The sequence below is a fragment of the Ranitomeya imitator genome, chromosome 2 (genome assembly GCF_032444005.1).
Source record: "Ranitomeya imitator isolate aRanImi1 chromosome 2, aRanImi1.pri, whole genome shotgun sequence".
Classification (NCBI taxonomy): Eukaryota; Metazoa; Chordata; class Amphibia; order Anura; family Dendrobatidae; genus Ranitomeya; species Ranitomeya imitator.
Genome location: NC_091283.1, coordinates 297806632 through 297821913, shown reverse-complemented (window position 1 = coordinate 297821913; position 15282 = coordinate 297806632). Strand labels below are relative to the sequence as shown.

General features: G+C 43.7%; 1 protein-coding gene across 1 annotated transcript in view; it reads right to left on the bottom strand.

The window, feature by feature from the left end:
• Nucleotides 1-3379: 3379 nt before the first annotated feature.
• The window catches only part of LOC138663326 (oocyte zinc finger protein XlCOF6-like), a 33146-nt gene continuing 21243 nt past the window's right edge, over nt 3380-15282 (bottom strand). Inside the window, exon 7 of the mRNA XM_069749505.1 lies at nt 3380-5263. Coding sequence (XP_069605606.1) covers nt 3816-5263 — 1448 coding nt within the window. The 3' untranslated portion in view covers nt 3380-3815. The remainder of the gene's footprint in view (nt 5264-15282) is intronic.

Sequence of the window (15282 nt, the reverse complement as noted above, 5' to 3'; positions counted from 1 at the left end):
TTTAATTTTCAGCGACTGTTTAAGTAGGCACAGGAAGTAGGGTCCTGTGAGACCCGTGGAAGCGCTTGGTGTTAGCGCGAAACGGCCGTCGTCGTCTTGCCTGTCGCACTACTCCTCTCACTCCCTCCCTTGAGCCGTGAAGATTGCTCGCTGCAAGTTCTAATAAAGGACGTTTAAACTGCCACAGATCGGTGAGTGCTATTGCGTTTCTTTTACCTCCTTTGGATTACATGGACATTTTGTTTCACGCCAGCACCTCCTGTCTCTTGATTGGACTACCATTGTTTAGAAATTTCCCACATTAAGCTGATTATCTCTGATAAGTTGAGCGGTGCCACTTACTATTTCTCTCTTTTTGATCTGGACAGGATTAGGAATGTTGTATAGACAATGGCGTCATTGCCGCTCACCATCTTTGTGGACTCCTCAGTCTTGGAGAATCACACAAATGACAGACATCCATGCCCATGATTTAGGCACAGTACCCAAAGGCGTGTTGGAGCTGGTATTGCACAACTGGCCTCTACTTCTCACAAATACTTACGGGTATATGGTGCGTGGAGTTTTAGGCCATGTGCACACGTACAGTATTTTTCGCTTTTTTTTCGTGTTTTTTCGCTATAAAAACGTGAAAAAAATGCTTACATATGCCTCCTATTATTTACAATGTATTCCGCATTTTTTTGTGCAAATGTTGCATTTTTTTCCGCGAAAAAAATCGCATCGCGGAAAAAAAAGCAACATGTTCATTAAATTTGCGGAATTGCAGTGACTCCGCACACCTAGGAATGCATTGCTCTGCTTACTTTCCGCATGGGGCTGTGCACACCATGCGGGAAGTAAGCAGATTATGTTATATATGAAATTTCTGCAAGAAATCCTGACGTGCGCACATACCCTTAGTGTGCGGTCACATCGTATACCAGTCGGTGAGCTGATACTTGCACTGCTGCAGCACTGCCAGAGTGGAAGCAGCTGTAGCAGACTTGCAGAAATGGGCACTGACGCAGCGTACCTTGATCATAGGCTCTGGCAAATCTGGCTGAATGCTGTGCTGGGATGATTTGGAATTGCCTTATGATGGAGAATCATAATGTGCAAGGACAGGTGCAGGCCGGGAGGCATCTGCACCAGTGGACAGGGGATTGGGAAGCACCTAGCACAGGAGAAGAGGCAGTGGTGTCAACCGCTTGCACCACAGAGCCAGGCATCAGGTGCTTAGATCACATGTGCTTGATCATGCTAATGGTGGTTAGGCTCTTAGTGGTTAGGTCTCAGAACTTTCTTTAAAAAAATCCCAGATTGGGGAACTCCTAACTCTTTGATGGAGAAATTAACGAGGGTCAGTAGTCTACGAAACGGTTGTCTGCCTTCTTCCTCTGGTCACCCCACTGCCTCTTTCTGCCTGTTTCAGTGTAGTCGATCTATCACCCTCAGCGCATCTGGCCTCGCTCTGCATGCCATCTTGGGTCACTGACTTCATCATCCACTGCCTCGTCTTAAACCGCTGTATCTTGGTCCGCCTGACTTGGTGACTTAACAACAACCTGACTTGTAGACAGCTGTGCCTCATCATCGTTTTCCTCTTTAGACAAAGTGTGGGTGCTCTAAGTTTTATGCATCATTAAACAGAAAGTCCTCTTGTCCCTCTTGGAATATGCAGGTTGGGAGGTCACAATCAAGTGTGGGATCACTAATGTCCTGGGACTCAAAATGGAAGGAGGATCAGCATGCTAAAAGCATTATCTGCTATCCAACCGACCACCTGTTCGCACTGTTCTGTCTTCAGAGATGGTGTAGCTTATCTTCCTGCAAAGTGGGACAGGAAACTATGTGATGTGAATGGGCGCGGTTCTTGTATTTAAGCAACATGCGTAGTCACATCTGTCCCACGTCCTCGGCATCTACGTGCACCATCATTGGCACCTTCACTTCCCTGTCCGTTACCTTACACGCTACAAATTTTCTAATTGCTAGGTATCTGGAAACCAAGTTTATTTTTTATTTAAAAATAAAAAAAATTGGCCACCTGCAACTGCCACTTTTTTTTTTTAGGTAATAACTCCATAATGTAACACAAAGCAGATAAAAGTGTATGGATGACAAATTCAATCTAGAAAAATTTCTCAACGCTTATTTGGAGAGTTATATACCACTAAAATTCCCCACAAAGCACGTAATACTTTATGGATAACACTATAATCTATTTTTTCACCCCCTTAAAAAAGAATGTGGTCAGCCGTCCCTGCTATATATTTAGCAACGGACTGCAAAGCACTAAGTGCCTGTATTCAGCCAATCCCCCTGCTCATGCAACTGTCCCTCACTAGGCTAAATGCAGAATTTATCTGATACAAACAACAAAGCACAAGATTAGCCCTTACAAGGACTGTTAATATGATGGTTCAGCTTCAGCACCAGTATCAACACTACATGACTGATTCATTATACTGTGCACACACAGGCCTGTACAACCACTCTTTCTCCAATAAGAACTGTCCCTGAACTATGCACTGGCATCAGTGTCCTGAGCGTGGCGACACCTGTTCTTTTATAACCCCTGATTATATAATATGGCCAGCCGATCACCAGTCACAGTAATGCCACTGCTGAGATGGCTACGGCATTACAATGCCTGGCAGGCAATCCCATGCATGCTTATTGGCTGTGTACCAGACACCAAACATGCGGACTGGGGAATTTGACCTTCAGATCCGAGCAACGGCTAATGCTCATCAAGTATTTCAAAGGACCCAGATACTCAAGGGATATCCAAGTATCACTGAGCACATTCGCTCATCCCTAGTAATTATCCTTTCTCATTTAATTATACGACTTATGTTTTTGTGCAATTTGTCAATAACATATGTAGTGTCTCCCAGTCTGAGTTATTTTTGATGGTCAACAAAAATTCGATTTTCTAGTAATTTATTTTCCACACTCTACTGTAGGTATTATAATGGTTTCTCTTTGTGTGGGATTTTTATTGTTTAAAGGTGATGTCCACTACTTGGACAAACCCTTCTCATTGGAAAAGGAAAGATTGATCCAGCTTCTACTCTACAAATCCACGACATGTTTAAAATGATGAATTCTTTATTTTTTTTAAAGTTAAAATAGTCATATCAAAAACTTTTTTTTTTAATTTCTTCTTTGAAACCTGTAGGAAAATGTATTTAAAAAACATAGGGAAAAGACATACAGAAGAACACCAAATGTGTTTAGAAAGCAAGTGCGTTCTTAAACTTGGTTCACTGTCTCCACTTTTAGACACATCAAACAATAGGAGTAAGTCAGAGAGCAGTGGTGGCCCTAGCTTCCTGTTGATGTTCAATACATCCAAAGGCAAGAACAGTGAAGCCAGTGCTGGCACGGAAAGTGAGTGAGTATGAATATTTTTATTTGAACTAGACCAAACATGACAAGGGGTTGTCCTAGTAATGGACAACCCCTTTAAGAAATACATTTTTGTTACAACATTTCCAACATTCTGAACATGAAAAAGTTTCACCGCCTTTGTGACTTTTCTGATGTTAAAGAGTTATTTTAGTATAAAACATTTCCTACATTATGAACATGAAAAAGGCTTCTCCTCTGTGTGAATTTTTTGGTGACTAAGAAGATATGATTTCCTTACAAAACATTTCTCACATTACGAACATGAAAACGGCTTTTCCCCTGTGTGTTTTCTGGTGCTTAACCAAAAATGATTTCTCGTTAAAACATTTCCCACATTCTGAACATGAAAAAGGTTTCTCCCCTGAGTGAGTTCTCTGGTGCCTATCCAAATCCGATTTCTCCTTAAAACCTTTCCTTCATTCCAAACATGAAAAAGGTTTCTCCCTTGTGTGGGTTCTTTGGTGTATAACAAGATTGGATTTCTGTTTAAAACATTTCCCACATTCTGAACAGGAAAAAGGATTCTCTCCTGTGTGAGTTCTCTGGTGCCTAACCAAAGATGATTTCTCGTTAAAACATTTCCCACATTCTGAACAGGAAAAAGGCTTCTCCCCTGTGTGAGTTCTCTGGTGCTTAACCAAAGATGATTTCTCGTTAAAACATTTCCCACATTCTGAACATGAAAAAGGTTTCTTTCCTGTGTGAGTTCTTTGGTGAGTAACAAGATTGGATTTCCTGTTAAAACATTTCCCACATTCTGAACATGAAAAAGGTTTCTCCCCTGTGTGGGTTCTTTGGTGTATAACAAGATCGCATTTCAGTTTAAAACATTTCCCACATTCTGAACAGGAAAAAGGTTTCACTCCTGTGTGGGTTCTTCTTTGGTGTCTAACAAGACTGCATTTCTCGCTAAAATAATTCCCACATTCTGGACAGGAAAAAGGCTTCTCCCCTGAGTGAGTTCTCTGGTGCTGAACCAAAGATGATTTCTCCTTAAAACCTTTCCCACATTCTGAACATGAAAAAGGTTTCTCCCCTGTGTGGGTTCTTTGGTGTATAACAAGATTGGATTTCTGTTTAAAACATTTCCCACATTCTGAACAGGAAAAAGGCTTCTCCCCTGTGTGAGTTCTCTGGTGCTGAACCAAAGATGATTTCTCGTTAAAACATTTCCCACATTCTGAACATGAAAAAGGTTTCTCCCCTGTGTGGGTTCTTTGGTGAATAACAAGATTGCATTTCACTTTAAAACATTTCCCACATTCTGAACAGGAATAAGGCTTCTCCCCTGTGTGAGTTCTCTGGTGCCTATCCAAATCTGATTTCTCGATAAAACATTTCCCACATTCTGAACATGAAAAAGGTTTCTCCCCTGTGTGGGTTCTTTGGTGTATAACAAGATTGCATTTCTGGTTAAAACATTTCCCACATTCTGAACATGAAAAAGGTTTCTCCCCTGTGTGGGTTCTCTGGTGTATAACAAGATGTGATTTGTGTTTAAAACATTTTCCACACTTGGAACAAGAAAATCTTTTCTCCACTGTGTGAATTTTTGGATGTTTAAGAAAAGACTTTTTGATGAGAAAACTGTTTTCATATTCTGAACATGAAAATGGCTTCTTTGATTTAGGAGTATTTCTGTTTTTAATGCTTATTTTGTGACTCTGATTTTCCTTAGTTGTCACTAATGAATCAGAAGACACAACCTGTTTCAAAGGATCAGATGAGATATCTTTGCTGCGAAGGAGTGATGGAATATTTGGAGTCATGGTATTAACGTCAATTGTATCCAGTGGGATCTCAAAATCATCTGATTTAAAAATTGAAGATATTAGCTGTTCATTTGATCTCTGGGCACAGTTATCTGCAAGATATAAACCAATTATCATTTTTTAATATAATATCCTTGAATGCCATTTAACATTTCTACTTAAACTGTCTGCAAAAATTGCAAGTTATGTAAAAATATTGAATTCTTCACCAAGACAATGACAGTTCACAGTCTAATAGAGAATCTCATATGATGAACCTGTGGAGCATGGTATTTAACTGTTTGCTCATTCTGCCTACAAAATATGGAATAAAAAGCTACAAAGAAACATTAGGTTGACGAACATAATACCAATAAAAACTTCTATTCATCTAACAAAAAACAAGTCCCCACTCAGGTCCCCAAACAGACTTTTCGCCACAGTCGGACGATTTCACTCGACTCGACTTTTGACCCCTTCACTTGACGACTTTTTCACCCGACTCGACCCTAAAAAAGTCAAGGTCGCTCAACCCTAGTGGTGAAACCTCTCTGGAGTAGTTACAGCATGGGGCTTGGTGGTTCTTGGCAATCTAAATTTTCATAAGGGCCAATATTTTCTGTCAGATCAGTTTCAAAAAGTCAGTGATAAGAGTAGAGAATCTATTAGTGCTCCCCATTTCAGTAGAGATTGTCCAGTAATCTGAATTCCTTAGAATTGAAAACATAATGGAATTTATGACGTGGAGTGAATCCATGAAACCAGGGCTTGAGCCATGCCAACACTTTGTGCAGGCATAAATAAATGTATATTACAGCCATCAGCCATGCACAGCTTAGAGATATATCATGGGACAAGTGTAATGTCTTTTATGCAGTGTATTATAATCCTCCTTGAAGTTAGTCGGTTTTAAAAGAAGCCCATCGGATCGGACCTCATCGGGACCACCCCTGGGTGAGTATGATATAACCTGTTTTTCTTATCTTTCAGATGACATCGGGGGCTTATCTACGGCATTACAGAATTCTGTAGATAAGCCCCTGATGCCGGTGGCCTTAGCTTATAGGCGAATTTTGGGGTGACAGATTCCTTTTAACAATTTCACAAAGTATTTCACAACATTTCACAACATTTCCATATGGAGCAGAATGTTGTGGTCTTGAGACAAAATGGTGATCTCGCGATTGGGATACGACTGGAAAAGACGATCGATAAAGCAGCCACAGCCGATGACTAGGAAGAATCTTTGACTTCTCTGTATTTAGTGATCACTACTAGAGATGAGTGAATTTGTTCGGAAAACCATCGCCAAACATAAATTCGGCATGGATATGGCACATTATAATTCGTGATCGGAAATCCGAGCAAAATTTTATAAAATAGATAAAAATCGGTAAATTCGGTAAAAGTACAGGGAAATATTTGCGTTGCCACAAAAATATTTTCAGCACTTTAGCAATGATAATGGTGGTGCATCATGAGCATTTGGCACCTGTTTGATGAGGGGAGGTGGTGTGCAGAGCTCAGAGGCGCGGTGTTCTTGTAAGCACAGCAGTCTTTTTTTTTCTTCCTAACTTTATGTGTGCACATTGCAGCTAGCCAACAAGTGCGCAGGAAACACCCACAATGTAATGACACCACGACTTGTGTCATTGGCTGGTCAAATCACATGTCCCTCTCCATATAAATAGCAGTCATCTTTTTATTATTGCCATTTTGACCCTAACAGTGCAGAGAGGCTGCTCCTGACACTGCCACTGTTAACATCAAGATTTCAGCTAGTTAGTTAGGCGATTGTATATTAATCAGATAGTGTAGCTGGACAGTGTTCAGTTTGGCTGTAAAATTAACCTTCCAGAATTTTTTTGGGGGGGCATTACTGCGGTTCACAGACAAAGTCAGCAGGGCACATGTGTGTTGTGCATGGAGCACAATAGAAGCAGTGCACAAGTATAGCATTCTAAATAATATTTTTATAGCTAAATGAGAAAAAACCTGTTGTATCCACATTTTAGATGATTAGCTATGTGGTTGTATATTTGTCAGATACTTTAGGCTACGTTCACATTAGCGTTACGCTAATGTGCGTCGCTGTTGCGTCGGCGACGCAGCGGCGACGCGCCCCTATGTTTAACATAGGGGACGCGTGCGTCTTTTTGCACGCGTTTTCCGACACGTGCGTCGTTTTAGACGCTAGCGTCGGACGCAAGAAAACGCTACAAGTTGCATTTTTCTTGCGTCCGATTTCGGCAAAAAACGACGCACGTCATCTGAGGAGGAAGATGATGAGGTTACTTTACAATGTATGTGGCAAACACGTAGTGAGGCAGCCGTGACAAACGATGCATCTTCAGCCACAACTGTGCCTCTGACCAGCAGCGTCTGCGAGTCTGTAGCTCGCAGGGGTAGCAAGGGTTGCCTCGCCTGGACCTTTTTTTGACACTGCAAAGGATGAACCAACTCATGTAATGTAGTAGCAATAATTTAACTACTACATGTATGTACCTTCACATGCACAATCAGCATGCTTTACTTTGGGAATCCCAATGCGCAAATATGCGGACCAGCAGACATCAACCACCTTCAGCTGCCCCATCAATCGCAGCTGCTGCTTCTTCCTCCTCCTCTGCTACCTTGCCAACTATTGAGACGCAGGTCTTTGACCACAGAACCTTGAGTTCTTTACCCACTCGAGTCACGCTGACTGAGAGGCTGCCTTCAGCTGTAACAGAAGCGGACATGCCTACTGTTTTTAACCGACCTCAGAGAACGATCACACCACAAGTTTCTCAATCCACAGTAACCTCTCCAGAAGTTTGTCCGGCTCACTATACTTCGCCCTCCCACAGCACTGTAGTTAGCCTATGGTTCCGCAGTTGTGGTGCCATAAAAGATTGTTTCCAGGCCGAGTTTGATCAATGGCTGTCTCCTCTGAACCTGCATCCAGGGAATGCCGTGTCCGATAACGGTGCGACCCTGGTGGTGGCACTGCGGCGAGGCAAGCTCACACATGTGCCTTGCATAGCAGCGTTTTCTCACCCACTATCCTAGCTTGGATGAGAAAAGAAAGTACGTAATCTGTGTGCTCATTTCCGCCGTTCAGACCCCCTCTGGTCATCGATTTGCATCGATACAAAGGTCTTTGTCCATGCCAGTTAACAGGTTGATATGCAATGTGCCGACATGGTGGAATTCCACTCAGAGAGTGTTGCAGCGACTGTGGCAGCAGCAACAAGCCCTGACGCAGTATGTTATGTTGTATAGCCTGGGCAAACGCAGTACAGATGTGGTGCATATCACATTTAAAGAGTGGGCACAGATTAAGGACCTCTGCACCCTACTGCACAGTTTTGAACTGGCTACTAAGATGGTTAGCGCTGACGATGCCATCATCAGCAGCACTATTCTGGTCATCTACAGTACAGACCAAAAGTTTGGACACCCTTCTCATTTAAAGAGTTTTCTGTATTTTCATGACTGAAAATTGTACATTCACACTGAAGGCATCAAAACTATGAATTAATACATGTGGAATTATATACTTAACAAAAAAGTGTGAAACAACTGAAATTATGTCTTATATTCTAGGTTCTTCAAAGTAGCCACCTTTTGCTTTGAGGACTGCTTTGCACACTCTTGGCATCCTCTTGATGAGCTTCAAGAGGTAGTCAGAATGGTCTTCCAACAATCTTGAAGGAGTTCCCAGAAATGCTTAGCACTTGTTGGCCCTTTTGCCTTCACTCTGCAGTCCAGCTCACCCCAAACCATCTCGATTGGGTTCAGGTCTGGTGACTGTAGAGGCCAGGTCATCTGGTGTAGCACCCCATTACTCTCCTTCTTTTGAAAATAGCCCTTACACAGCCTGGTGGTGTGTTTGGGGTCATTGTCCTGCTGAAAAATAAATGATGGTCCAACTAAACGCAAACCGGATGGAATAGCATGCCGCTGCAAGGTGCTGTGGTAGCCATGCTGGTTCAGTATGCCTTCAATTTTGAATAAATCCCCAATAGTGTCACCAGCAAAGCACCCCCACACCATCACACCTCCTCCTCCATGCTTCATGGTGGGAACCAGGCATGTAGAGTCCATCCGTTCACCTTTTCTGCATCTCACAAAGACACAGTGGTTGGAACCAAAGATCTCAAATTTGGACTCATCAGACCAAAGCACAGATTTCCACTGGTCTAATGTCCATTCCTTGTGTTCTTTAGGCCAAACAAGTCTCTTCTGCTTGTTGCCTGTCCTTAGCAGTGGTTTCCCAGCAGCTATTTTACCATGAAGGCCTGCTGCACAAAGTCTCCTCTTAACAGTTGTTGTAGAGATGTGTCTGCTGGTAGAACTCTGTGTGGCATTGACCTGGTCTCTAATCTGAGCTGCTGTTAACCTGCGATTTCTGAGGCTGGTGACTCGGACAAACTTATCCTCAGAAGCAGAGGTGACTCTTGGTCTTCGTTTCCTGGGGCAGTCTGTTATGATAAGGTAATTCAGTACCACAATGGACATAGAAGTCAGAGCACATACAGTGACCTGACAATAACCCAAAAACATAGAACGAGCTCTGAGACGTGGGAACTCTGCTGACCGCAATCCCTAATCCTCTCCAACCACACTAGAGGCAGCCGTGGATTGCGCCTAACGCTCCCTATGCAACTCTGCACAGCCTGAGAAACTAGCTAGCCTGAAGATAGAAAATAAGCCTACCTTGCCTCAGAGAAATACCCCAAAGGAAAAGGCAGCCCCCCACATATAATGACTGTGAGTTAAGATGAAAAGACAAACGTAGAGATGAAATAGATTTAGCAAAGTGAGGCCCGACTTTCTGAACAGAGCGAGGATAGGAAAGGTAACTTTGCGGTCAACACAAAACCCTACAAACCACGCAAAGGGGGCAAAAAGACCCTCCGTACCGACTAACGGCACGGAGGTACACCCTCTGCGTCCCAGAGCTTCCAGCAAGCAAGAAAAAACAAATAAACAAGCTGGACAGAAAAAACAGCAAACAAAAATAGCACAAGAGCAACTTAGCTATGCAGAGCAGCAGGCCACAGGAACGATCCAGGAGGAAGCAAGTCCTATACTAGAACATTGACTGGAGGCCAGGATCAAAGCACTAGGTGGAGTTAAATAGAGCAGCACCTAACGACTTCACCACATCACCTGAGGAAGGAAACCCAGAAGCCGCAGTACCACTTTTCTCCACCAACGGAAGCTCATAGAGAGAATCAGCCGAAGTACCACTTGTGACCACAAGAGGGAGCTCTGCCACAGAATTCACAACAGCAGTCCTCACGTGAGCCAGTTTCTTTGTAGCGCTTGATGGTTTTTGCCACTGCACTTGGGGATACTTTCAAAGTTTGCCCAATTTTTCGGACTGACTGACCTTCATTTCTTAAAGTAACGATGGCCACTCATTTTTCTTTACTTAGCTGCTTTTTTCTTGCCATAATACAAATTCTAACAGTCTATTCAGTAGGACTATCAGCTGTGTATCCACCAGACTTGTGCTCAACACAACTGATGGTCCCTACCCCATTTATAAGGCAAGAAATCCCACTTATTAAAGCTGACAGGGCACACCTGTGAATTGAAAACCATTCCCGGTGACTACCTATTGAAGCACATCAAGAGCATGCCAAGAGTGTGCAAAGCAGTCATCAAAGCAAAAGGTGGCTACTTTGAAGAACCTAAAATATAAGACATAATTTCAGTTGTTTCACACTTTTTTGTTAAGTATATAATTCCTCATGTGTTAATTCATAGTTTTGATGCCTTCAGTGTGAATGTACAATTTTCAGTCATGAAAATACAGAAAAATCTTTAAATGAGAAGGTGTGTCCAAACTTTTGGTCTGTACTGTATATGCTAGAGCAGACTTTGAATAGAATGCGGAAGGTCACAGAAGAAGAGGAGGAGGCAGAGAAGGATGCAGAAGGGATAACATTGTCTCTAAGCTTAAAGACTGTCATCACACAGGTGGGTGCCAAGGGAGGGTGGGTTACTGTGATTGAAGGGAGCTGGTGATAACAGACAAACTGTTATCAAAGGTGCATGATCCGAGGAACAAATGGAGGAGGAAGAGGTGATGGGCGAGCAACTGTCAGAAAAAGAGGATAATCCTCTCCTCTCTGTTGTTCGTGGTTGGCGGGAGGGGATGGAGGAAACGAGCCTCATTGTTCCCCAGCCACCAACACAGCATGGGCTTGGACCTCATGGAGACAGTCATACAAGTGCCTTCTTGCTGTACTATCTGCAACATGATCCCTGTACAGTTATGACTAAGGGTACCGTCACACAGTGCCATTTCGATCGCTACGACGGTACGATTCGTGACGTTCCAGCGATATCCATACGATATCGCTGTGTCTGACACGAAGCAGCGATCAGGGATCCTGCTGCGAATCGTATGTCGTAGCAGATCGTTTGGAACTTTCGTCGCTGGATCTCCCGCTGTCATCGCTAGATCAGTGTGTGTGACACCGATCTAGCGATGCGTTCGCTTGTAACCAGGGTAATCATCGGGTTACTAAGCGCAGGACCGCGCTTAGTAACCCGATGTTTACCCTGGTTACCAGCGTAAATGTAAAAAAAAAACAAACAGCACATACTTACATTCCGGTGTCCGTCAGGTCCCTTGCCGTCTGCTTCCCGCACTCAGTGACTGCCGGCCGTAAAGTGAAAGCAGAGCACAGCGGTGACGTCACCGCTGTGCTGTGCTTTCACTTTACGGCCGGCAGTCACTGAGTGCGGGAAGCAGACGGCAAGGGACAGACACCGGAATGTAAGTATGTGCTGTTTGTTTTTTTTTACGCTGGTAACCAGGGTAAACATCGGGTTACTAAGCGCGGTCCTGCGCTTAGTAACCCGATGTTTACCCTGGTTACCCGGGGACCTCGGCATGGTTGGTCGCTGGAGAGCTGTCTGTGTGACAGCTCCCCAGCAACCACACTACGACTTACCTACGATCACGGCCAGGTCGTATCGCTGGTCGTGATCGTAGGTAAATCGTATAGTGTGACGGTACCCTAAGAATAATGCTGACTACTGGGTTGTCACTTTATTAGATCCACGTTATAAAATCAAATTTTGAAAGATGATTCCCACCATAGAAAGGGACCAGCGAATGCTGGAGTATTAAAACACGCTTTTACACAACCTTAAGAGAGGTTTTCCCCAAGAAAGCAATGAAGCACCCAGTTTGCATCGCAATTGTATTCATCCAGCCTCTGGCACGTCAATTAGTAAATGCCAAAACATTAGCAGCAGCGGTGGAAGTGGAGGAAGCAATTTCTGTGAGTCCTTTGAGACTTTTTTTTTTAGACCAACTCATGCACTAGCTCAACAGAGTCCAACTTTTACATGTGGTGAACGAATCGAGAGGATGGTGCAGGAGCATCTAGAACTAAATATCAATACCATCAGGGAGGGTTTGGACCCTTTCACATTTTGGTCTTCTAAAATTGATGAGTGGCCTGAGCTCGCCTCACACGCCTTGGAGGTTTTACCATGCCTGGCAGCCAGCGTTCTCTCAGAACGTGACGGATAAACACAGCCGGCAGTCCCCTGAAAGTGTAGACCACCTAACATTCATCAAGATGAACAAGTCATGGATCTCCAAGGACTTTTGCACCCCAACTGTAAACTGTACAGGCTAGGTGATATTGCATTTTTTAGCATGATGTCAGGTAACTGCACTCTAAGTCAGTCCCTATTATATTACTTCTACTGTGGTGAAATTGATGCCACTTGTGTTGTGTCTGCCAATAATTTTTGGAAATGTGAACACTCCTGGTTGGGTCTCCTTCATGCGTATTGCCTGTAGCAGTAGGCCTCCGAGACCATCAGGCCTCCACTTCCTTGGACTCAACTACCCATGTTACTATCCTTAAATTTTTTCCGACAATGGTAGTCTAGAAAGCTGAAGCTTGAGGAGGACAATTTCCATGTTCCAATTGCCTTCTGGGAAAAGCTAAGATTCTCCCTCAGGCAAGAAGGGTACAGCCGGGACCAGCTGCATGGAAAGTATCGCCAAACCAGGGATTGAAGCTTGAGGAATTTTTGCCTCTAGGACATTATTGCAAAAAGCTTGGCTGAACGAGATTACACAAAAATTAAAAAACACAGCAGATTACACCAGAAAGAAAACACATAGCAAGTCAGCAGGATCCTGGAGCAACATGGCAGATGTGACAACCTACATGGTGAGCTGCAGTATGTGCTACAGGTTCACAGATCGACCAGAAGAAGAATCCAACTTCACTGCCAGAAGTGTAGACTACTGGCCCTTTCAGAAGAAAAGGTGCGGGGTCAACAAGAAAGAATTGCAACATTGAAACTCAAAGAAAATGAAGACTTCCTAGACAGAACAGAAGCATCTCTACTGGTCACAGAAGGTGAAGAAAGTGTCAGAGAACCTCCAAAAGCGGAAGAGTGGAACCATGTGACCAAAAGAAGAAAGACCATGGAGACATCACCAACCACACAACTGAGAAACCGATACCAAGGCCTTGTGGAGGACGAAAATGGCACACCTAAGGATGAGGCACTACCAGCAAGCAAAGAAGAAAAGGGCACACAACAACACCCGTAAGTGACAACAAAAAGTACAGCCAAGAAGAGTGGTAGTAGTGGAAGACTCACTACTGAGAGGCACAAAAACAGCCATCTGCAGACCGGACATAACAGCAAGTGAAATATGCTGCCTCCCAGGTGCAAAGATCAAGGATTTGATTGATAGGATACCAAACCTCATTAGTTCCAAGGACATCCACCCATTTCTTCTGATACATAATGGCACCAATGACATAGCAAGGAAGGACCTACCCACAATCTGCAAGGACTTTGAAGAGCTGGGGAAGAAAGAAAAGGAACTGGATGCACAGGTAGAATTTCTTCTATCCTTCCAGTAGACTGGCATGGCACCAGGAGATGGAACAGGATCCTTGATGCGGACAATTGGCTAAGACGATGGTGCAGACAACAAGGATTAGGATTCCTTGACCACGGAGTGAATTACCTGTACAACGGACTCTTCGCCAGAGACGGACTACACCTCAACCAACCTGGGAAACACACATTCGCCAGAAGACTCGCTACACTCATCAGGAGGGAGTTAAACTAGAATCAGAGGGGATGGGAAGAAAAACGATAGACACGAACATGAAGCCAGAAAATATACTGACAAAGCATAGGAGGTGCGGCAAAGAAGACCCAAGACAACATACTCAAAAGGGAGGCAAGAAAATTTCTAAAACAATCGACAGGAGATTGGAACAAAACAAATTCCTCTAAACTGCATGCTCGCAAATGCCAGAAGCCTGACAAACAAGATGGAAGAACTAGAAGCAGAAATATCCCTAAGCTCAACACAACACTAGAAGTAGCCGTGGAAAGCTCCTAACTCTCCCTAGGCATCTCATCACAGCCTAAGAGCTAACTACCCCTAAAGAAAGAAGCAGGAAAGCTATCTTGCCTCAGAGAAAATCCCCAAAGGATAGATTAGCCCCCCACAAATAATGACTGTGAGTGGAGAGGGAAAAGACATACACAGAATGAAACCAGGATGAGCACAGGAGGCCAGTCTAGCTAAATAGATAGGACAGGATGGAATACTGTGCGGTCAGTATAAAACACTACAAAAATCCACGCAGAGTTTACAAAAAATCTCCACACCTGACTAAAGGTGTGGAGGGCAAATCTGCCTCCCAGAGCTTCCAGCAAGACAGAATTAATTCACACTGATAAGCTGGACAAACATAGAACGCACAGAATGGATAAGTCCACAATCTATGGACAGAAAAGAGCAAGCAAAAACTTAGCTTTGCTGAACTGGTCAGGATAACAGGGAACTCCAAAGAGATGTGAATCCAACCAGGATCCATTTACAAGTGGCATTGGCTGAAGAAAGAGCCAGGCCTAAATAGCAGAGCAGAAGAGACGATAAGTGGAGGCAGCTGATGACAGCTAACTCCAAGGAGCAGCCATACCACTAGAAACCACAAGAGGGAGCCCAAGAGCAGAACTCAAAAAAGTGCCACTTACAACCACCGGAGGGAGCCCAAGAGCGGAACTCACAACAATTAGCTGGGAAACAGGGACCTCTTTGTATACTGCCCCTATTGGACAAACAATCAGT